The 25,529-nt window shown below is 37.4% G+C and overlaps 1 protein-coding gene across 3 annotated transcripts in view; it reads right to left on the bottom strand.

Moving 5' to 3' along the window:
• Positions 1-432: 432 nt before the first annotated feature.
• ARHGAP1 (Rho GTPase activating protein 1) overlaps positions 433-25,529 on the bottom strand; it is a 34,894-nt gene continuing 9,797 nt past the window's right edge. For 2 of the 3 annotated variants that reach the window (XM_081315073.1, XM_081315074.1), the window contains exons 4-13: positions 12,891-12,978; positions 11,957-12,088; positions 11,672-11,758; positions 9,160-9,258; positions 8,132-8,239; positions 7,754-7,830; positions 7,332-7,409; positions 6,914-7,042; positions 6,555-6,658; positions 433-3,715 (exon numbers count right to left, since the gene is read on the bottom strand). In XM_081315073.1, the coding sequence (XP_081171199.1) occupies positions 3,536-3,715; positions 6,555-6,658; positions 6,914-7,042; positions 7,332-7,409; positions 7,754-7,830; positions 8,132-8,239; positions 9,160-9,258; positions 11,672-11,758; positions 11,957-12,088; positions 12,891-12,978 (1,082 nt within the window). In that variant the 3' untranslated portion in view covers positions 433-3,535. Of the gene's footprint in view, positions 3,716-6,554; positions 6,659-6,913; positions 7,043-7,331; positions 7,410-7,753; positions 7,831-8,131; positions 8,240-9,159; positions 9,259-11,671; positions 11,759-11,956; positions 12,089-12,890; positions 12,979-15,057; positions 15,290-18,139; positions 18,169-25,529 lie in introns of those variants that run through there. The other variant, XM_081315075.1, reaches the window with a different exon arrangement.

The following is a 25,529-nucleotide window of genomic DNA, read 5'->3' as shown; positions in this document are numbered from 1 at the left end:
ATGAGACCATTACCTAGAAAGGTAGTAGTAGTAAGAGTCTATTCTAGATAGGTTAGCCACCAATGAGGTTCTAATTTCAAATTTATTCCTCTTTAGTTATAGTGAAGATACAAAAATTTGGATGTGTAGTAACATTGCTCCAGATCTGAAAGCAATTAATTAAAACAGCCGTAGTAGAGTTGGAGAAACTCTAGATAAAATGGACTGCACTATATCTAATAAGCATTGATTTATACATAATAGGGACAATTATGCTAGATCCACCCGACACAATTTGTTTAACAATGAAAAAAAATAGCTTCTATACTTTCAGGTATTGACTTAAGCAGTCAGTACTTGAAAATATAGGAGTCAATAGGAGGTGCCTATTATTAAACAGCATCTCTTAATAACAACTAGTCTTAGAATAACAAATGGAGACGCACACCAAAATTTGTTATTGGCTTTGAGTGTTTATTGAAGTACAAAAAGTGCAAACTCTGAATACAAGATTGGTACCACTGGAAGGATATAAACAAGATTATGTAAATAAAAGTCACAGTAACAACCCCCAGCCTTGCTCCCAATAAACAATCAAAAGTAGTAAAATATGGGGGGAACAGCAACAAAAATACCTCACTGGAGAGTGTGCAACAAGGACTCATTTGGCCATGTAATATTTGGCTGAAGCAGCACACATAAGACATCCAGATTGGGCCTCAACATCAGCAGTGTTACCCAAAAACTGTTGTGTCAGTACAAGCAGAGGAGCAGCTGCTAGCAATGTGGGTACAGAATGTGTTCCAAGGATGCCAAAGAATCAGTGGGTTTATTGACAGGCAAAAGAGTGATAGAGTGGAGACACAGGGCTCCATCTACAAATACTGGGGTCAATATCTAACATGAAAGCCAAGCAACAATAAACAGGAATACGTAGATGTACCACTGAAAGGACAGGAGGAGAGGAAGTAGAGCCACAACAAGCTATCAAGTTATATTAAAAAAGGAGGTGGGAAGACATAAACATGTAGCTGCCCCTCTAATTACTCTGACTGACTGCTTGGATACCCCAGTTCAGGCAGCAGGCATTCTGGAAATCAAAACTTGGGAGAGCAGTGTAGTTCAAACCACATATTTCATTCTTTTAAACCGTCTCGCCCAATCACAGGTCTATGGCTAGCTATAGTTTCAAGAAGGCAAAATGAGAAAAGATAAAAGAAACAAAGCAATCATACACTTTAGATTTTCTGGTAGCTCACAGCAAAGTGAGAAAATTAAGAATTATTTACACTGGCTCACTTCTACAGTTTTGCAAGTTTGCTTTCGTAATATGCACTTAACAAGATATATTTTATAACCTGGCAACGCAAAGTCACATTCAGGAGTTTGAAATATATGTAGTTGATAAATGTGTCATTGCCCAGGTATGACAATACTGAACCCCCAAGAAACTATTTTCTTTTCAACTTGTATTAACATAATTCTGAAACTAATTCAGTATAGAAATTATAGTTTGAGTGCAAGGACTGAACTTGCAGCACTGGGACCTTACTATCCTAAATTGCGGTTTCTGTACAATCAAGTTTCCTTTTCACCTGGGCATTTTTAATAAACAAAGCAATACTTCTACAGCTTAGAATCAGACCAAATCTAGTCTCAGTTCACAATGGCATACTATAAAAAACAGCCTACAAGCTATTCATGGCCTGAAATATAAAACAATGAAGCTAATATTGATAATGGTTTCTATGCAAGGCCACTCCTCATTTAGTCATGCTAAATAATATATAAAAGTCATTAAGAAAAAAAAGCCTTTTGATAATCTTTATAACTTTTCATTTCTAGCTGAAAGGGTCCCATGTTTCTTTAGACTAAGCACTATGTACAACATATCAGATTAATCTTATATGCCTTAATAAAGGAGAATGAACAATCTTAGCACATCAGCCCCTCTTAATAGCTTCACTCACCTTAATCTGCCATTCCCTGTTACCACTAATAGTCTGGGATTTTTTTTAATTACTGCTAGAGCTCTTTTACCAGCCATGGTTGAAATACTGGCATTGATAACCCAGGTACACGTTTTAGTTTGCACTGATCATTTGTTAATTATAGGCATAACAAACAATTCTATTACGTAATTGCACTGAACTATGGGGTAAAAAACATTGCTAGTCTATAGAATTGTACGACTTTGGCCCTCTGCTTTGTAGGGTCAACTTATGGCTATGTGGTCATATTCAGCTGCTAACAGAGCTGTCAGCAGGACATAATGGAAATGTTAAGATTTTATCTTAAAACTATGCTAAAGACATTGTAGGGCAGTGCTATTTTTATATACAAAACTAATTTCATGAGGCAGTCAAAAAGAGACAGTCAAAAAAACCAGATAAACCTACTGCAGGGCTATCTCAGTTCCTAGAAAAGGAGAAAGCAATGCTTCATACCTCTCAAGTGCCAAAGAAACCAAAGGTGCATCAGGGTCATTTTGACTAAGTCCAAAAAAACTACAATTAAGCCCCATAAGAAAAAGATATAAGAAACAAATTCATTCTTTAATAAAGTTGGCACAGTAGATCCCAGCAGATTAGAATAAGGTTTGGCCCTGTTATGAAGCTTTTGCTTGAAAACAATCTAAATCCAATGTCTAAAGTGCTGCATCCAGAGCCACCTAATAGCAGACTTCCTGTGTTTCAGTCACAGGTATGGCCAAAATTTGATCTGGACTTTGGCAGAGAGGAGCTGGCCTGGTTGAATGCATGTCAGTACATATACACGTACTCGCATTCATTATCTGCCAGTTAAAAAGGAAAGGCTTGCTGCCAAGGCCATTTTGAAAAAAAAATTGCTGGCAAAGACTAGAGGAGAACATTGACAAGGCAGAAAAGTGAGCTCCGGTGCAGCCAAGAGCACGTATCTTTACATAACAGGAACACCTGATAATAGATCAAGTGTCAGAGCTGCATGAAATCTATAGATAAGTTTCCAGGCACTTAAGCCAGTGGTATTATGGTTCAGTTTTGCCAGGGACTAAGTCCATGCTGCATCCATCAAAGGTATAAAGTGTATTCAGCAAGTCACTATCAGTCTTAAACAGGATTGCCTGACTTGGGCACCTGTGAAGAATCAATTTGGACGGGAGAACTGACTGAGATAAATTCTACCCTAATCCAGTCCCCCAGGGCCTGGTAGTAAGAGAAAGTAGCTCCACTGACAGTTAACGAGGCTTATCTGATAGGACACCTTTGGGAAAGGAAAGGAGATAAAACATTTAAGAACAACCTGAATACTAGTACAAGTACCCAAGACAGAATAGCCAAGGTAGAGCTTGATTTTTAAGATCTGCTTTCCCTCCTCATCTGATAAGCCCCCTCCTGCAAAACCCTCCATATGTACACACAAGCAAACTGTATCCATCTTTCACGCTACACATCCATCACCTGGAACCTCTTCAGAATGGCCACATCTCCAAAGCAAGGTAGAAACAAAAAGGAGGAGGAGGAGAAAGGAATGATCACAGTGGACACAGAGCGTGCTGACACAAACAGGTTATGGCTCAAGCCTGTGTGTTCTGGAAAAGCTGCATCTGGTTGTCCAAGAGGAACTTGGTAAAGGTGTTGATAGGATTGATGGCTTTGAGGGTTATAGCTGCATCTTTAGCCCACAACAGATTTGGACCAAATACTACTGCCAGGTTGGCATTGGTCATCTTGTTGATATCACTGTTGGCAGAGACCTACGTGTGAAGTAACGGGAAAGAAAGAGAAAGAAAAAAATTTAACCACTCAAAAAAACAAACAAACAGGAATTTGATTCAATGCTTCTTAGCTCCTTACCATCTATTCAACTCTCAGGTTAGACATAAAGACCAAAGTTGTCTTGCATAAAAAATAGTGTTATTTGGAGTTTAGAATACCTGACGTTTAATAGACTACAGGCCTTTAGTTACATTTTTTTCCCTTCCCCATTTATGGAAGCAGTCATCTGCTAATTTCTTTTAGTGTTTTGGTTTCAATCTTTTCTGGAATAAAGTAACAAAAATCTAATTGGTAGATATTTACTTTCTTCAATTTATAAGCCACTTCAACTGTCCAAGGACATGTGAGCAACTTACAACAGAGACATTGTGAGTTGAGTGATAAATCTGATTGATTTAAGATATGTAGAAAGCTATCCACTTTTACAATGACTTTGGATGTGTAAAAACAATTATTTTAAAAAAAAACACCTGAAAAACTGGCTCTTTCTCCAGGCCTTCGGTTAGAGTGGATTTGCAGGATTTATTGCCTTTTAAATGGCTGCTTTTCTTTTGAAGTTTGCAGGCATTGTATTATTATTTTTTTGAATTATATTGTATGACTGTTTTTACACATCCAAAGTCACTGTAAAAGTGGATAGGGACAGAAACACCGAGAATAAAAAACTACTATCTTAGCACCATAAAGTGCCCTGTGTCACACATGAAGACCTTTCCTAAGCTGACAACACGACTGGGGCCATGCGGATTTTCGGCTTCTTTCCCACGCAGCAGGTAAGACTACTGAAAAGATACACCTCTGGTCTCGCAAAGTGTCATAATTTTAACAATGGGACTTAGAATGTGCTTATTCTGTTAGATCAAATAGGACAGCCAGGTATAACTAATTCAATTCAATCAGAATAGAGCTGGAAGGGACCTCGGAGGTCTTCTAGTCCAGCCCTCCACTAGAGCCTAGAAGCAGGCCGGCTCATGGGTAATCAGGATGAGCCTCAAAGAGCTTTAAAGATGACTAACACACACACACAAGCACATACAAATTTATATATAACTTTTGGCAATCTTGTTCACCTGCCGCAGAATAGGAATACAGGTTTCATATCTTGTCCCTTATACTCTTAAGAGATGCTTTCTATTGCATGGATAACCCTGAGGAAAGCGGGGGAGCAGATGCTGCGTAGAAAATCATCAGGTAAGAGAGACAGGCCAGGCACCCGTCATTGTTTAATAGTCAGTCTTAAGAAGGACCCACCCTAATGGCTCTAGCAGTAAAAGTGGCAGGTGGGAAGTTTGTACTTTCAGACTTACAAGATTCTGTTAATGTGGCCTGACAATAAAGTAGATTTAGTTCAGCTGGTCGCGTTTCCTGACTGGTTTAACGGAGAAAGCCAGCATCAATTTTGCAAGTCTGGAAGTACAAATTTCTTGCCTACCGCTTTTAAATGAAAGGTGTGTCATTCCTAGGTTTCTTCTTTGACAAACAATTGAGGGCCCGTCTCTTTTCTCGGAAGGTTTCTTAGGCAACATTTCCTTCCCCCTTTCCTTAAAGTTATCTATGCCTTGCATCACACTATCAAGGAATTAAATTCTGTAAGTATTAATTTTATTTATATTCCCTATATTCACTTTTAATTTTGTTTTTACCACACCACACACAATGAGGTGCACTTTGGCACAGTGGTTAAAGCATTAGGATATAAACTGGGAGACCACGAGTTCTATCCCGCCATATAAATTCTTTATTAGCAATTTGAATAATTTACACAAATTTATTTATTTATTTTATTAAATTTATATACCGCCCTATTCCCGTTGTCATAAGTTGTGACTATACCCTGTGGATAGCCTTGAGTTAGGCCAAACAGGAAAGAAAGAGTTAATTAGCAAGGCATATTCAGATGACTTGACAAATATTTAACACACACACACACACACACACACACACACATATATATATATATATACAAAAAGGTAAAGGTAAAGGTTCCCCTGCACATGCGTGCTAGTCGTGTATGTATGTATGTATGTATGTATGTATGTATATATATATATATATATATATATATATATATATATATATATATATATATATATATATATATATATATATATATATATATATATATATATATGTGTGTGTGTGTGTGTGTGTGTGTGTGTGTGTGTGTGTGTGTATATATATGTGTGTATATATATATATATATATATATATATATATATATATATATATAGAGAGAGAGAGAGAGAGAGAGAAAAAGAGAGAGAGAGAGGGGGGGGGGGAGAAAGAGAGACCGAGCTTTTCACAAGTAGAATATTTGTCAATGACTGGAAAAAGCGGGTCAGGATGGAGCACTATAGAAGGGATACAGTTTGGATACACAGGAAAAATTTGGGTTCACCTATTTTAGCATCTTGTTTCCAAACAGTAACTAATAGCTTGTTACTGCCCCCCTTTCCACAACTCTGGGCAGCTCACCATAACCAAATAAAAAAATTGCAATAAATTTAATCAAACATGAAAGATTAAGGATGACAGGAATGTGGAAACAAAGGGCCTTACTACTCCCTCACCAGAGTGAAGATCAATGTCTTCACAGGTTTTCTAAACAGTGTATCTCATATTCAAATTTAGGTTATTTCTAAACATACCGTTACCCAAAATTAATGGAGGGTACCTATCATATTTTGATGATCAATAATAAGTGATAGGCACCCTCCATTAACTTTTCAAATTTAATTTAAAACCATAGATAAGCTAACCATCACCACCACACCTTCTGACTGAGAATTTGAAAAGTATGTAATACACTAATCTCACCTGCCCAAGAAAGTTCATTAATAAACACAGAACTTGATAGTTTTCCTCTGGGAGAGTCTGAAGTGTTTTTTGAACAATATCTATGCTCTTTTCTTCTTCCATACCTTAAAGGAAAAGAAAACAAGTGTGATGTGCACCAACATTCCCAATTCTAGTTAACATAGGGAGAGATTATCTTGCAGAGAAAAAAAAATACTTGAGTAGAAATAAAGAGTCTCCTAATCGATAGAAATTTAATTATATTAACTTGAAAAATAAGTCCGTCTTCTCCTACTGTCAAAGAAAATCGTAACTCTGGGTCAAGCACACGGAGAAAAGATTACTGATATGGGATTAGGACCATCCTGGTCACAACTTACTGTAGAAACTGACAACATCACTGTAGAGACCAAAGGTGAGCAGAGGCTCAGGCAGATCCCTCAGGAAGGTCTTGAGAATCACAGCCGGAAGATGCACATCCTCATATGTTGCAAAATCCACAGGCAATCCTGGGTAAGAGAGAAGAAAGTGTTTCAGAGGAATAGCCAGGGCTTTTTTCCTCATAGAACGCTCAGAACGGAGTTCCGGCACCTTTTTTGGATGGAACCTTGTAGGGTAGGCAAGGCGGGTTGTATGACATGTGTGAGTTCCGGCACCTTTTTCTTTTACAAAAAAAGCACTGGGAATAGCCAAAGCGTAACCTGCAATGTGGCAGAAGTTCTGCGTGCCAAGGGCAAATTTAAAGCCTACACAGAAGGGAAAGACAAATGGAAGCGACTACCTCGAACAGATATTTACCCATGTTGTATTTCTGTTGAACCTCTCTTACTGTTTGTGTGTTTGCAGATCGCCGGAAAATCCCCTGTGTGGTAAGAGCTGAAAGAGGCGGGAAGGGAAAGAGCTCAGAGTAATCATATTATTACAAACATGAGCAATAAACATTATGTAGCCCTAAAAATAATGCACCTATTATAGAACTGGACAATGAAGCAAGAAGACTGCAAGTTCTCCAAATGATTTAGAGAAACTTTGCCCGTGATATTTACATAGAAACAGTTACAATACTGCTATATCTAGAATTCCACTGTTTTTCAATGTGAAGTTAGAAAAATGCTAAGACATCTGAAAATAGCTAAGCTCATTCAAGCAAAAAAAAAAATCCCTGTAGGGGATACCGGAGGGGGCAGATCAGTTTGAACATGGATTTTCCTTGCTCTTACCATGCTGTTGTAGATAAGCAATGGTTTCTCTGATCACCAATGGGATAGGATTCCGGTCTGAGTTCTTTTCCCTCAGCCTGTTGGTAGAGGAGAAGCTTATATAATGTTGATCTTTCCTTTCCAAGATGCTAGAAATAATTTTATACCAATCTTTCTAAAAGAATTGCTCACACAGCACACACATTATTTGGGAGGGGTGGAGAAAAGACCCTGAAACTAGCTTAATATCCAGGGTCTCTCTGGCCACGATCTGGGTAGCTCAGCCTGGCAAAAGAAAATTAATTACAGCAGTAATTGGATTGGAAACACAATACTACCAGAGAAAGTGTGCACGCATCACTAGTACATCAACTAAAATAAAGACATGGAAATACTCACTGTTGGAGAGAAAGTCCAAACTGCTGATTTGGCAGAGGCGGACGGGGTGGTGTTACTTTCTGAGGCACCTGGGGAGGTTTTTGTAGTGATCTCAGATACTCATCATACCTACAATGAAAAAAACACTGGTGTGTATGAAACCTGTCCTACACTAAAAATTCTTATTTAACTAATACCCACTGATGCACTACTTTATGAAAGAATGCCCTACAATATACCCTCTATAATAGTTACAACCATCTACTATCTAAATAACTAACAGAAGGTTAGTAACCTTCTAATACCAGTTAGGACATCCAAGTCACAGGCAACTGAGCAGAAAAGTAATTTGGAATGAGCAGGTTAGATCTAAAGCTATCTCTGCTTAAGAAAGTTAAGAGTAAATTCTCAAATACAAGGTAAAGGAACAATAAGAGAGTTGAATAACTGGGAGAAAGTATCCAACACAAAGACTGTAAAAAAAGGGAGATTAAAAATGTCTCCCCATCTTTTGCTGGGAGACATCAAGTGGTTCAAAGTACAGATAGTCCTCGACTTATGTGATCACAATTGAGCCCAAAATTTCCATCGCTAAACAAGGCAGTTGTTAAGTAAGCTTTGACCCATTTTATGACTTTTCTTGCCAGAGTTGCCTAGTGAATCACTGCAGTTAAGTTTGTAACACTGTCATTAAGGAAATCTAGCTTCCTCGTTGACTTTGAAGGTTGCAAAAGGTGATCACATGACCCCAGGATACTGCAATTGTCATAAATACATGCCAGTTCTCAAGCATCTGAATTTTTATCATGTGATCATGGGGATGCTGCAACAGTTGTAAGTGTGAAAAACAGTCATAAGCCACTTTTTTCAATGCTATTGTAATTTCAAATGGTCACTAAGTGGTTGCAAGTCAAGCACTGCCTGTGTCAGACCAAATATGCAAAGAAATCAAACTCTGAAGGCCCTTTTCTTGACTCCCCTTCTTAATATATCATCCTCCATTTTAGAAGCTGGAAATAAGCAAGTCAAAATAAGCAATGGGTTCTCACTTTAGCACCTGGCTTGGGATTCCCAACTGTTCCAACTTCACATGCTCCTCAAGGTCACTCAGATAGTTTGCATAAAATATCTTTCTTCCAAACTTAAAGCTGCAAAACAATTGACAGCCCGGTACATGAAAAATAAGTATTAGTACATTCAAGCATAAGCTGAACAGAGAAAAATGGCACTGAGAAAGATGTTCTTCTGCATTAATTAGAAGGATATACTGTCCTATAGTCCTTACACCATTGGCAATTTATATATTATTAAAATTCTTCATCTTTAGATTTTGAAGTGGACTAAATCTGACCCTCTTCCAAATGTAGTGCCAGTTATGTATAAAAAACCTTCCTTCTTTTGCAACAAATCATTTACAGAGGATAATAAATCCTCAGTAATCAGTTGGAAGATTTCCAACACTAAACAAAAGTTAAGAATTTTTGATCCCCGTAGGGCAAAGGCACTTGTTCAAAATATGTAAAAACAATAATCATAAAGTAGCCACATTATGGAAACTTTTAGTAAATAAGAGTGAGTTTCAATATCATTTTTCCTAGTGCCTGGACTGCAGGCAATATTTGCACTATGTTATAAAGAAAATATGTAGAAAATAGGAAATATGGTATTCTTTTTCCTTTTGCTTCTGAAGAGCATGTAGTGCAAGTCATACAATATCAAAACTAACTCTAGAGGGAAAAATGCAAGGATATTTTGAACAAATATGGAACATTATTGTAAACCTATAGCATTGTGGTATATGAGATGAACATATAGAGAGGTGGCCTTATTATATGCCATCTCATCTGCAAATTCATTGCTTGGAAAATCCAATCCAGTCCTGTTTATTTGTACTGAACGATTTATGTGGTTCCAGTTTTGAAATATTTTGTCTATTTTGGACAAATATAATGGATGGGCTTTTGAACATGTGCAAAGTAGAATCACTTCTAGATGAGTTAGGTGGCATGCAAATCAAATCAATAAAATAAAGTATCTCTTTTCTTGGTTTCATCATGTGCAAATTGTTTAATTAGAAATAGAACTCCCATAACTGGAAATGAATTGACCCTACTGTGCTGAGATAATGTCATGGCTAAAATATTAAATTCTGAGAGATCCAGATGAAAAATGAAGTTATCTGTATCCTCTCATAATATTCCATGAACTACACAGGACTATAATAAATCATGGAATTGTAGTGTTAGAAGGTGCCATTTAAGCCATGTGGTCCAACTCTTGCTCAACACAGTAATCAAATTTAAATCATTCCCAACAAATGCCTAACCTCCACATGAAAACATCCAAGAACAGCCTACCATCTCTCAGAAGAATTGAAGCACTATTATTATTTCTTTCAATATTCAATTAGAATCTGCTTTCCCATTACTTTCACCCATTTGTCTGTGTTTTGCACAAGAACATAGAAAATTTGAGCCTTTTCAAATTTTGATACTCTTTATCATATTTTTTTCAAGAGTAAATATCTAGTTCTCTCAGTTGTTCCTTGTAAAATGTAATTCCCCGTCCTCTGATCAGTCTTATTGCCCTTCTCTGCTCCTACTCTATTTCTCTGAATCCTATTATAGTAGGATTCAGTGCAGTGCCCAGAAGTGGAGAGTTTGTTGATTAGGTTTTTTTTTATACTCAAATCACACCATCACAATATTTGGTTTGTAATCGCCTGCTGCTCTAAGAACAACTTACAAATGCTACTGCCAAACCATACAGTTTCCCAGCCTATGGCTTCGGATTTAATTTTGATTTCCTAAATGAAAAGCTTTATATTTGCCTCTATTCGATTTCATTCTGCTACACTTAGTCTATTTTTTCCATCTATCAAGATGCTTTTGAATTTTATTTATGGAATTAGCTATCACATCCATTATTGTGTCATCTGCAGATCTGATAAGCATTACCTCCACCTCTTCAATCAAATCGTAAAAATAATTAAAAACAGAGAGCCCTGTACTGAGCCTTGGAGCATTTCACTTGATACCTTTATCTAGACCAGGGGTAGGCAACCTCGGCTCTTTTATGACTCATGGACTTCAACTCCCAGAATTCCTGAGCCAGCTTGGCTGGCTCAGGAATTCTGGGAGTTGAAGTCCATGAGTCATAAAAGAGCCGAGGTTGCCTACCCCTGATCTAGACTGATAAGGAATCACTGATGAGTGCTCTTTTGAGTATGGTTTTTGAGCCAGGTATGTGGCTGTTCAACTAACATCTCACCAGCCTAAACTTACAGATTGGTAATCGTGAGACACGTGATCAAATGCTTTGCTAAAAACCAAAATATATAACACTAATTCATCTATTTTTGTAAGGAAAGCAAAGGGGGAAATAATGCATCCTCAAACTCCTTCCTGGAAAGAAGACAAAAACAATATATTTCTTAAAATTACAAATTATTATGATAAGCCTACTTAAAAAAGCGCTGAAAACATGCTTCACTTCCTAATCACTATACTATACTACTGTACATCCATACTATACCGACAAAGCATCTTCACGTTTTCATACCTGATCAAGGGCTTAAAGAGAATCAGCAATGTCTTGATGAACATAGTTGGATGCACAATGAACAATGCTTTGATGTTCTTTTTGTATCTGAAAAACAAAGAGTTATGATTTATATAAAACATTTCTTAACTGAAAGGAACTTGATTTGCTATAAGAAAAACAGAGGATCAACCTAAATCTCTCACCAAGAAGGCTATAAAACCATATTATACTCTCATTTTTATTGCTTTTATCCTTATCCAGACCATCTTAACTCTTTTAAAATCCAAAACCACAGCAACTCACTTGCGATCAAATTCCCGGTAGGCATCCCGCAGCCAACCTAGAGATGGTTTGTTTTCACTGGTCAGACCATGATGCAGATATATTAGGGTGTAGTCACTCTCCACATACTGGTCCAATGTATACTTCAAATAGCTGAAGAAAGAGATATGAGAGGTCAGTAATTTTATCGGTACTTAGTCAAAATAAGAACTATCTATAGCAGACATGTCAAACACAAGGCCCGGGGGCCGGATGTGGCCCGCGAAGTGGTTTCATGCGGCCCGCGAAGCCATCCTGGAAACAGTGAGGGAACGGCCCCCCGCTGCCTTGGCCCTGGCCCAGAGACCCTCCTTCTGCCAGAGACCCTCAGATCTGTCCCACTCCTGCCCAGGCCCCCATAGGCACCCTTGATGCGAACGATGGCCACGCCTACCCAGTAGGCCATACGTACTCTAGCCACGCCCACCAAGTAGGCCACGCCCACCCTGGCCATGCCCACCCGGCCCCCTGAGAGCAACCACAGTGCTGATGCGGCCCTCAATGAAAATGAGTTTGACACCCCTGATCTATAGTTTCTATATATAAAGACAGACATGTATTCTAAAACGTGATTGGAAATATCTAGCAAATGAACTGTCAGTGTTTAAAGAATTTTCCCAGAACAGTTGTTCAAAATCATTCCAAAGGTGCTTTTTCCAAAGGGCAACTGGACTTTTTGGTTTTTTCTTTGAAAACATTTCACTTCTCATCCAAGAAACTTCTTCAGTTCTAACTGAATGGTAGGGAATGGTAGGATTTATATTCTTCTCTGAGAGCTAATGGCCAGCCCTCAGAGTACTAACGACCAGATGATCTTTCCATTCCCCACCAGTGAGTTAGAACTCAAGAAGCTTCTTGAATGAGAAGCATTTGAGGAAATTCAAAGGTTAAGCAAGTCAGGTAGAGCAACACTCACCTTAGCAGCTTCACGTGATCAAGCTGATAGCTAGGAGGCATCCGACAGGCACTGAACAAAATTACTTTCCGCCCATACTTATCATCACCTAGGACAGAAATGCTACAGGTCACAGCATAAAGCACAAAGTAAGGAGCCCCAAATAGAAAAGCAACAAAGCTAGCTTAGTCACATGCTTAAAATATTCCAATGCCATTTTCAGTTCAACACCAAACTAAAAACTGCCACGTAACATTTGCTTGCAAAAAGACCAGTGACACATTTTGGACATAGCTAATGCTTGAGACCCACCAAATGTCCTGCCAATGAAAGGTGGAAGAGTGATATGGTTTTTTTTAAAGCAATAAAGATAATGGCAACCCTGGGCCATGAGATGTCAGTGTGGATTTGCTCTCTTCAACTCAACTTAGGAACATCCACAGCATCATCATGACACATATTTGTGATTCCAAAGCAAAGGAAAACAAAAAACAAAAAACAAAACCCTTCTCCACAGTCTGGGGAAAAAAAGTAACTGATTAATTTACAGGGGAGTATTCTTGTTGTACTTTTTTCCCCAGTGCATCCAGTGTCTCAGCACCTGCTTGTTCCTGTGTACTCAGTATGGAAAAGGAAAATTCCCACAAGGAAGCAAAGCAAAGCAAACTCAAATAATGAGCAATAATTATCTGCCCTCAAGCTCTATCAACTGACAGCGAACCAGCAGAGTGCAGAGTCACAAGAAATTCTGCTACTGACCTGTAACACATATTATATAAAATAATCATTTTTTGCAACCCAGAATCATGCAGATGCCCAAACAAGTCTGTGGCAACATTTGTCTTAGACATGACAGACCAATGGTTTCCAATAGAAGAGAATATAGCAACTTTGGATTGAACTGTGGAGTCCTTGATGCTCTCTGAGTTTGGTTGTTTGCTTGTAGATGTTTAACTACCCATCTAGGTGACATCATCAGTGCTGGCGAGTATGGGGTTTGTTCCCTGTTTATATACAGCAACTTGCTATCTTGGGGTAGGGGTGTGGTTTCTTCCTTGGTAGTTCAAGCAGAAAACGATACCCTAATCAAGGAACTTCACAGACCAACAGGCTTCCCCCAGTTTTTTCAGTAATATCAGATTACATCTAATATGAGAGCTATCATCAAGAGAAGCCTTTTAAGCAGCCTATAATGAAAACTAATAATACTGTTATCAACAGGAGAGACTTCAGAAACAGAGGTTCCACTACCTTGCCAGGTTATGAGAAGATGGATTTTTATGAAAATAACAGAAAGGCTGATGAATATGATTTTGTACATACAAGGTTTAATCTGCTGTTTAGAAACCTAGTTGCCATTATATATCTATTGCAATATATAATAAAAGTAGAATGTTAAAGATCTTGAGCTTTGGAGTAAATTACTTATTTCCCAAAAAACTACATTTGACAATCTGACTTCTGCTGTGATAAAACACAAGTCTGAATTAACCCCTACCTAAAACACATTTTCTTAAACAAACATATGTATATGAAAAAGAAATTCTATATTTTCCCTATGGGAGCAAAGCTAGGCCTGTCTGCATAGGAGGCTGAAATTATATGTATTTTCTTGCTGTTTCATATTTTTACTATTATAATTGTAAATACATTGTTAAAGAAAACACAAATTTCCTGTCATAAAGATTTTGTTTTGATCGATCAGTGTATTGTTACTTCAAATTCATAAGGGCGGAACATTTCGTCTTTTTCTTTAATTAAGTGTATTTACAACTTCTACTGTATGTATTCCTGTGACAAATGAAGCTCACTCATGACTGATACAAGCCAAAATACAATGCAAAATATTACTAAGGCCTATAATCATTTTAATTGTGTTTAGATCATATTTCTACAAATACCGAAATAATTAATACATGTTTAACAGCATTATTCTGCAAAGCTTCAAATGAAGCGAACTCCTTCACAAGAACATCTTTCAACATATTAAATATACAATATATCAGGAACAATGATCAAGCAAGGGACAGTTTATGTAAATGTAAAAATGATGGGAGGGGAGAAGGAAATTGTATCAAATGAGATACGAGCTACATATGGACTCATTTGAAATAAAACACTGCTTATGTAAAAGACTGATGCAAATAGCAGATACAAATGGAACCTGCAACAAGGTTGGAGTACTCACTGTTCATGTTTCCAGACACTCCATTTGCCATTTTCCTCAATCCCCATTTTTCTATGCCTTCCACCCAGAGTCCAGCATCATTCCATGCCTATTAAGTATATTTGTCCTTATTAGCTTGGAAATCCCTCTCCTAAGATTTTCTTTTCTTTCCTTTTTCTTTTGTACCTGTGCAAACATTAGGATTTGCCATTCAAGCACATGATGGTGGAAGGCACTTGTGACAAAATGGCACCTAAGAGAGACATGAAACCAGGACGGCAATGCAGAGCTAATCTGAAACAATTGTACACAGTTACCAGTCAAGTCACAAGACCAACATCCAACAGTTTATCCCATGGTTGCCCAAAAATAAAGTACCTCACTAAGAAACATTCATATAGTTCCCCCAAAAATTGAATTACTGTGACACAGTATGCATATCCAATGTATGCACTGGAGTAGATTGCAGATGCTCTTAATAGTTTACTGGGATAACATTGTTTTGCAGTTACTACAGTACAATGGAACCCCTTATCATTTTTTTCATCTTACATCTATTTCAACAAAGGCAGATTACTTCTCTGTTCTGCAGGATGGTTTTCTATATATTATAGTCAAGGAGAAAAGATCCTTTTAAAAAGTTGCAAAAAAATTAGTCCTACCGCCAGTATGGCCGTGTTTCTTAAGTTATAAACCATAACTGTTTTCAGAGACAGAACGTGAATATTATTTTACTTTGACAAAGCGGTTGTTTCAGTGTGAATTTATGAAATGAGAACTGGTAACAGGCTTTAAATATGGACAGGTTAATATTTCTGATGTGGAATTTCAGTACCCACTCACAACGACAAAATATTCTATAATATTCTATAACTAGCCCTTAGTTGACTAATTTAACAAAATCTGCTAGTAAGAAACATAGAACAAAAACATCTATAAATGCAAGATGAAATTATATAGCCTTCTACTGCTCTATAACAGCTTTTCTGAATGGCAAAAGAAGACTTTTGCATCAGATAATCAGGCTACCACCTAATTTGTGTTGACAGGATGCAGTGCATATAATCAGAGTTTAAATTCAACATTCTGAGTTTGAATTTAAAAGTGGAAACTAAATGAACACAGAAATAGATGGATCTTTTGAAAACTGTTCATAGACAATGATCTCCATCTTCAACGTTTATTTTTAGAGTAAACCCAATTCCCAACTCTTAGAAAAATCAGCATCAATTCAAAAATAAATCATGATAATACTTAGCTTCCTGGTTACCCTAATAAAATATCACATAATACTGTTCAAAGCAAAGGAGAAAGGCTTCTAATAACTTGAATTATTTCCAACTTGTCTAATATCAACAAGGTTAATTGCTATTGTGTTTTAGTTTTGCAAAAAAAGCTATCATTTATGAAGTATGGCAACTGATTATATTATGTGCCTTAATATTTAAAATATTTTTATAAAACATGGAGATATATTTCTATTGACAATTGAATTCAAGGTGTAACGAACAATAAACAATGATTGAATTCCCATTATTCCAATAATAAACATGAAATCAGCTAGTTAAATCTACATGAAACTGCATTGATGAATTTTAATTTGAATGCTGAATTGTAAGAATATCATATTATACATCAGAATCTCTTTGGTGCACTCAGAAAATATGTCACTGATATACAAAATGTACCTGCAGTAACTGCCAGGCTATTTTCAAATGTTTCCAGGGCTATGATGTATTTCAAAATTGTCTGGGATATTTGAAATTCCAAAAATGAATCCAATGTGACATGAAGATTTTTTTATAATATGCAAAATACTTTAAATGTTGTTTAAAGCGTAAGATTTTTTTCCTCTAAAAATTCTTTAGTTAATAAGCCATCTATCCAAGTTCTTTCCATGAATAAAGATATTACTTTCTCTAGAATCACTTCCTCCTTTTAATGCACTGTTTAGCTAATAATGCTAAAAACAGGATACTGAAATGAACTTGGCTATAACCGATAAACAAAAAAAACTGTAAAGCAATGGCAACTAGGAAGCTCAACAATAGCAAACTTGAAAAACCAGTGTGGTTCTATACCTAGATAATGCAGGTATGACAGTATTGTTAGGCTAAGGAAAAACAGGATTTTAAAAGGCAAAATATTCAACAGCTCAGGGAGATTTCTTTTCTGCCCTTCCTCATGACAGTCCTTTCATTCCGCATTTAAAGTCATAAATTAATCTGCCTTAAGAGGAGCTGACTACATTTACAAATTTTAAAATGGTAATTGCCAATGTTTCAAAATTTATATTAATCAACCTGTCTGTATAGACAAGTGAAGATAAGCATATCCTCACAGACATTTAAGATACAATCTTCAAGAAATGTAAGTTTATGACTATTTAAAGGAAAAGATTATAAAAATGAAAAAGACATGGAATAAACAGATCTTAAGTAGATTTGGAAGAAAGTAGCAATCTAGCATTCATGTTGCAGGTTTTAAAAGAAAGTGATCAAAGTAGTACCAAAACGCAGAGGATTGAAAAAAACTGCCCATTTTCTAGATTTCAGGAATCAGTTTTGATACATTTAATGATGTCACAGCAAACATTGAATAGGAACTATCTCTTCTTCCGGAATTTCAAATTAAGAGAAATGGTAAATTACAGAAATATTCATTACAGAAGAAACTGTCCCCACAAAAAAAAAACCTTAGAATGGGAAAGTTAACATTAATTATTTCCTAACGGGTAGAGTACCCATCAGTGATCACCATCCAAGAAAAAAGAAGTTAACAGATGAGAGTAGAATACCCCAAATAAGCCCACCATCTGAGTCCACGGCAGAGCTCTGCTAGGAAATTTCAAAAGTCCCACATTCAGTTTAGATTGATTACATAGGTAGTGTGACCCAAATGGCTGTGTCACCAGTTTAGAAGAGAAGCATGGCTGCAATCTACTTGGCATAATGCACAAAAGTGAACTTTGAGGACTGGGGTTTAGCCCTCAGCTTCACAGAATTTGGGCTCCCTTGAGATAACCCAGCGGCAGGTCACAGTCATGCTAAAGAGTGCCATGATCTCAAATGCCAATGACAAGAAGACTAGGCATTGTACCTACCTGGCTGGACCCCATCAAGTACACCCTGGCCTGGAGGAATAGAAACAAAGTTACATTATACCAAAAGTCCTTTAAGTCAAACTGACTCCTTGGACTGATGAGAAGGCTGGAATAACAATCTACATGCAAACACACAAGACATACAGAGTATCAGAACATTCCTGGGTATTTGTGTTTCCTGTTGCTACTCTTAAAAAATAGAATGCTCTTCCTTGATAAATCTAGGACATAATACCATTTTCCAAACTCTCCAAAATCTAAACAAATACTTTTTTGTTGCATTTTGCTTTTTTTTCCTATACAAGAGAAAAACACTGTATTTCTGACTGACACAATATCTGACTTTTTCAGACTAGAAAACGTATTTAAACGTAAAGATCTCTCAGAATGTCTCACAAAGTCTGACTGCTTTCAGTCACTGAAATTCACTTAAAAAGCCTGAACTGAAAACAAAAGTTTAAACCAGGGGTGTCAAACTCAATTTCATTGAGGGCCGCATCAGCATTGCGGTTGCCCTCAAGGGGCCGGGTGGGCGTGGCTAGAGTGTGTATGGCCTACTGGGTGGGCGTGGCTAAAGTGTGTATGGCCTACTGGGTGGGCGTGGCCAGCTCTACATTGTTCGCATCAAGGGTGCCTATGGGGGCCTGGGCAGGAGTGGGAAAGATCTGAGGGTCTCTGGCAGGAGGAGGGTCTCTGGGCCAGGGCCAAGGCAGTGGGGGCCGTTCCCTCACTGTTTCCAGGATGGCTTCGTGGGCCACATGAAACCACTTCGTGGGCCGGATCCGGCCCCCGGGCCTTGTGTTTGACATGCCTGGTTTAAACTCAAGAGTTTCTTTTGTCTACTCTAGTTCATATGTTACTTCCTTTTACATCAGGGTGCTATGGATAAAACATACAATATAACTCAAAAGAATCCACCACTATTTTCACTTTTCTTGCCCGTTTTGAAACTTAGGGTAACTGATCATACAGATAGTCCTTGACTTGCAACATTTCAATTAGTGACCATTCAAAGTTACAATAGCATTTAAAAAAGTGACCTATGACCGTTTTTCACACTTACAACCGTTGCAGCATCCCCATGGTCACCTGATCAAAATCCAGATGCTTGGCAACTAGTTCATACTTATGACAGTTGCCGTGTCCTGGGGTCATGTGATCAGCTTTTTTGAGCTGCTTCTGACAAGCAAAGTCAATGGGGAAGCCAGATTTACTGAACAGCCATGTTACTAATTTAACAACTGTAGTGTTTCACTTCACGTGGCAAGAAAAGTTATAAAATGGGGCCAAACTCACTTAACAAATTTCTCAAATTATCAACATAAATTTTGGGCTCCATTATCATCGTAAGTCAAGGACTACCTAAATAAAGAGCTATCTCAGTTTCTTGAATTTCACGTAGCCATCATTTATTCAAGAATAGCAAATCTCCCATTATAATATCACATTAATATCCAAGAAAGCTGGTACACACAGCATAGCAAAAACTAGTTGCCAGTTACCAAAAACAAAGAAAACATGCATATTATTGGGAGAAGAAACTAACATCTCCCCCCAAAATGTCTTAAAGTAGTATTCTACAATCTAGATTCCACCAGATTTGTTATGAGCTACACTGGCTGGAAAACATGGGAACCAAATCCCAATAAAACTGCAAGGATCTACAACAGTCAAAATATTGCTGAAATATACTGTTTTTATGCTGAAAAAAAGTACATATCCTCCAAATTACAGTTTCCCTGTTTTTTCATTGTTCACTATCTTCAGCCATAACCGAGTCTGATTTTTTTTTTACAGTTACCTCCTAGTTTTGACCTCCTCTTTAATTATCTCTAACTTGCCATTTAGTTGTTCTCTGATAACTCGGTCCTGACCTCAGGGAATGGTCCTTGCAGACAATGCAATGCTGCTGTATGGAAATACAAAATATGAGCTCATCAAACTAGAATGCTTCTAATTTTAGGTAACAGCCTGCCTGAGAACTAGAGCCAAGATGAAAATGGTGGGTGGTTACATTCAGTGACTCTCTACTATCTATACATAGTAGAGGCCCCTTTTCTGCCGTCACTAAAACTAAGCTGTACCTGTAAATTTGACCAATTTCATTTGAAATATCCAGTCTTCAAATTATGAGGTCTCTTCCACACAAAGACTAGGAATTGGGAGCATTAGCTGCACTTATCACATTGAGAGCAACATTGCATTTACTCAGAGTTCCATTTTATCCTTAATCAAATTATTTCTGAAATTTTGTTTGCAGTTCAAAATTTCTGTGTACGTAGTTTATATTGTCTTACATTTCCACCATCAAAGACATGGTGAACTTTTGTAGGCAACGTGACTCGTCTCTCTTGCTTCCACCATCTGTTTTCCACTATTGGAACTATTCATACAGCTCAGTTTTGATTTAATCAAGAAATTAAAATATAACTTATTGTCTACCCAACCAGTGCTTTTTGGCCATGGAGACAGGATAACCACTGCAACATCAGGTCTTTCACTCACAAACCTTATAGCCAGTGAACAATACCATAATGTATTGTTTCAAAAGTTGTTGACAGATCAAAAACAATCAGGATAGTTGCACTACTAACCCAGCTCCACCAAAAGTTATCAACAAATATAATCAATACTGTCTCTGTACTTAGCTCCAGTGTAAAACCTGACTGAAATGGTCCCAATAATCTATTTCTTCGAGGGCTCTCTGGAACATTACCAAAAGCAGAAGGCTGGAGACTAGAAGAAAATTGTTTTCCTCTGTTATAAATCTTGATACATTGTATTGTTTTAATACCCTAATGTTTACATGATATAGTTATGTATTATTAGCATTCTACTATTTAGATAGCTCAAAGTACTGAAAATGGAGACAGGAAAGAAAAAATATCCATATTTATTACAATATAGAATGTCAATATTACAAGCATATTGTTTGTTTTTTTCTTTCAAAGTTAAGTATAACATTAAAAAAGAACCACTGCAATTCACATCAAAATATTTGTAACAGGACAATGGTTTTGGTCTTAAGTAATTAGTTAATATTAAAATCACCATTGTAGATAGATAGATAGATAGATAGATAGATAGATAGATACATAGATAGATAGATAGATAGATAGATAGATAGATACATAGATACATAGATAGATAGATAGATAGATAGATAGATAGATAGATAGATAGATAGATAGATAGATAGATAGATAGATAGATAGATAGATAGATAGATAGATAGATAGATAGATAGATAGATAGATAGACAGACACACAGAGAGACAGACAGACAGACACAGGGGAAAAGGTAGCTTAAGCACATTTAACAAAAGTGAAAATATCTAAAAAGTAGAAAAAATAATAAAAAGTACTACTGTATTGTTTCTGATCTCCATTACTTTTATACATTTACTAATCTGTAATATTTGTAGACATTCAGGATCCACTAAAACCAGACTATAAGTAGTTATATTTGCATGATGTGTTGCATGTGTGATGGAAATGTAGAATAGAATTGTCTTGAACCACGAGATGGACAACAAATTAGGTAGGTAGGTAAGTAGATAGATAGATAGATAGATAGATAGATAGATAGATAGATAGATAGATAGATAGACAGACAGACAGACAGATAGATAAAGGATGGATGGATGGATGGATGGATGGATGGATGGATGGATGGATGGATTCTCAGGAGGGCTGGGTGCATTCCAAAAGAATAAGAGACAACTCAGTCCAGATATTTTGTGTGAGAGGCAGATAGAAGCATCCCTGTCTCAAGGAAGAATTTATTTTCACATGGATCCACACATTATCCGCTGGGAGGCTATGAAGAAGAGGATCTAATAAACAAGAGATCTAATAAATAAGTGGCTAGACTAACAGTTGTGAAGATTCATCCATTTCCCAAGAAATCACAGCGTGAAATACTTCCCAGGCAACAAGACAGAGCCTCTGTCATCTCAACAATACCTCACCAGTTGGAGTCTAATTCAGAGCAAATTCAAGCAACTTTACCCACCAGATTCCTAGATTAATCCCCACAGCAACTGAGTCAGTTACCTATTCATACAGCAGGGAATGGATCACATTAAATAAGGCTATCAACCAACAATAACAGCATAAAAAGAACTGTGTTTTGAAGCGCTTAATCCCTAAAATGGGCTCTTACACTTGGTTAATTCACTTTTTGTCTTTTTCCAATGAAACTCTAGGTATCTTTTAGCTGTTTTATCTCTCAAAATTCCTTGAAAAACCAGGGAACCCTATAAGGTTGGCAGAGAAAAACTACATAAAAGCATCCAATCTAAAATCCTTACCACACAACCATTCCATGCAGAGATCATTCCCCCAGAACTTTGATTGTCATATACAATTCTGGCCTTTAGGAAGGGCCTGAAAACCTGGTTTTGCCATCTTGCCTGGAGATTCAGCAATGGTGGCGTGGAACCTGCTAAATGGCTATTATATGTTGTTAGGAAGTTGGATTGTACTGTTACATATTTTACTACTTTTAACATTTTTATTGTTCCTAGTGGTCTTTGTTATATTATTTTGGTTATGTTTTGTGTATTTTTGTTTTGTGTTTCAACTTAGTGAACCACCCAGCTTCACATATGTGAGATCGGCAGTTATATAAATAGAACAAATAAATAACTGTCATCCCATTTCATTTCAGTTCTATCAATTCATAATATTGGACAAGTTATTTGTTTTTTAGTACTTACAATTTGCCTTTCTGTGAAATGCATGTAAACAGGAACAGAAAATTGTGGATTCAAAAAACTAGCCCTTATTTTAGTAGAAGACCGCTTCTACACACCGCAGATGCATATGATACAACATACTTTTAGGAGACCCTATTCTGAACCTCTGAAAAAATGCTTTTGTGCATACAGTAAATGAAAATGCAGAAGAAAAGTGAATTGAACCAACTTTCCATACAGTCCAGTTTTTCTTTTTCTAATAAACCAGAGATAAAATCAAAGGGCATTTGTAGTATCTGAAATATTTTTTTACTTGTCAACAGGGTAATTAGAGGTTGCGCGCATACACATTTAATAAATAAACTTCCAGAAAACAAAGAAATGAAATTACATCCATAACATATTTATTTAAAGCTATTCTTGATTTGCACCTGCTCCATAAATGAAGAGATAGATAATAAATGAACCTTCTTCTGAACTACAATATACTGTTTACAATGGAAAACAGATAACATAGAAAAATAAAATTAACATGAACACAGAAATAATTAAACTATATTACCAGTATAGAATATATGAACATTTTACTTTCCACAATATTGTTGTTGTTGTTGTTAGCTGAGAAGTCGTGTCCGACCCATCGTGACCCCATGGACAACGTTCCTCCAGGCCTTCCTGTCCTCTACCATCTTCTGGAGTCCATTTAAGCTCACGCCTACTGCTTCAGTGACTCCATCCAGCCACCTCATTCTCTGTCGTCCCCTTCCTCTAGTGCCCTCAATCTTTCCCAGCATTAGGCTCTTCTCCAGTGAGTCCTTCCTTCTCATTAGGTGGCCAAAGTATTTGAGTTTCAACTTCAAGATCTGGCCTTCTAAAGAGTAGTCAGGGTTGCTCTCCTCTAGGACTGACCAGTTTGATCGCCTTGCAGTCCAAGGCACTCGCAGGAGTCTTCTCCAGCACCAGAGTTCAAAGGCCTCAATTCTTTGGCGCTCAGCCTTTCTTATGGTCCAACTTTCACTGCCATACATTGCAACTGGGAAGACCATAGCCTTGACTATACGCACTTTTGTTGACAGGGTGATGTCTCTGCTTTTGAGTGTGCTGTCTAGATTTGCCATTGCTTTCCTCCCCAGGAGCAAGCATCTTTTAATTTCTTGGCTACAGTCCCCATCTGCAGTGATCTTGGAGCCCAGGAAAATAAAATCTGTCACTACCTCCATTTCTTCCCCATCTATTTGCCAGGAATTGAGAGGGCCGGATGCCATGATCTTGGTTTTCTTAATGTTAAGTTTCAAGCCAACTTTTGCACTCTCCTTCTTCACCCACAAGAGGCTCTTTAGTTCCTCTTCACTTTCTGCCATTAGAGTGGTATCTTAGGTTGTTAATATTTCTCCCGGCACTCTCCTTCTTCACCTGCAACAAGAGGCTCTTTAGTTCCTCTTCACTTTCTGCCATTAGAGTGGTATCATCTGCATATCTTAGGTTGTTAATATTTCTCCCAGCAATCTTAATTCCAACTTTTGATTTATCTAGCCCTGCCTTTCTCATGATGTGCTCTGCATATAAGTTAAATAGGCAGGGCGACAGTATACAGCCTTGCCAGACTCCTTTCCCAATTTTGAACCAATCAGTGGTTGCGTGTCCAGTTCTCACTGTTGCTTCTTGACCTGCATATAGGTTTTTCAAGAGACAAATAAGATGGCCTGGTACTCCCATCTCTTTAAGAACTTGCCACAGTTTGTTGTGATCCACACAATCAAAGGCTTTAGCATAGTCAATGAAGCAGAAGTAGATGTTTTTCTGGAACTCCCTAGCTTTCTCCATGATCCAGCGTATGTTGGCAATTTGATCTCTAGTTCCTCTGCCTCTTCGAAATCCTGCCTGTACTTCTGATAGTTCTTGATCTACATACTGCTGGAGTCTAGCTTGTAGGATTTTAAGCATAACTTTACTAGCATGTGAAATGAGTGCAATGGTGAGATAGTTTGAACATTCTTTGGCACTGCCTTTCTTTGGAATTGGAATGTAAACTGATCTTTTCCAATCCTGTGGCCACTGTTGAGTTTTCCAAATTTGCCGGCAAATTGAGTGTAGCACTTTTACTGCATCGTCTTTTAAGATTTTGAATAGCTCAGCTGGAATACTGCCACCTCCACTAGCTTTGTTGTTGCTCAGTTTTTCTAAGACCCACTTCACTTCACATTATAGGATGTCTGGCTCGAGGTCAGTGACCACCTCATCGTGGTTATCAGGGACGTTAAGCTTGTTCTTGTATAGTTCTTCTGTGTAATTTTGCCACCTCTTCTTAATCTTAATCTCTTCTGCCTCTGTTAGGTCCCTGCCATTTTGGTCCTTTATCATGCCCATTTTTGCATGAAACATTCCCTTCATCTCTCCAATTTTCTTGAAGAGATCTCTGGTCCTCCCTATTCTATTGTTTTCTTCTATTTCTTTGCACTGTTCATTTAAGAAGGCATTCTTATCTCTTCTAGCTATTCTCTGGAATTCTGCATTCAATTGGGCGTATCTTTCTTTTTCTCCCTTGCCTTTCGCTTCCCTCCTATCCTCAGCTATTTGCAAAGCTTCCTCAGAGAGCCATTTTGCTTTCTTGCATTTTTTTTTCCTTTGGGTTGGTTTTAGTTGCTACCTCTTGTACACTGTTGCGAACCTCTGTCCATAGTTCTTCAAGC

The sequence above is a fragment of the Vipera berus genome (genome assembly GCF_964194415.1).
Source record: "Vipera berus genome assembly, chromosome: 1".
NCBI classification, from domain to species: Eukaryota; Metazoa; Chordata; class Lepidosauria; order Squamata; family Viperidae; genus Vipera; species Vipera berus.
This window is presented reverse-complemented; position numbering and strand designations above follow the sequence as displayed.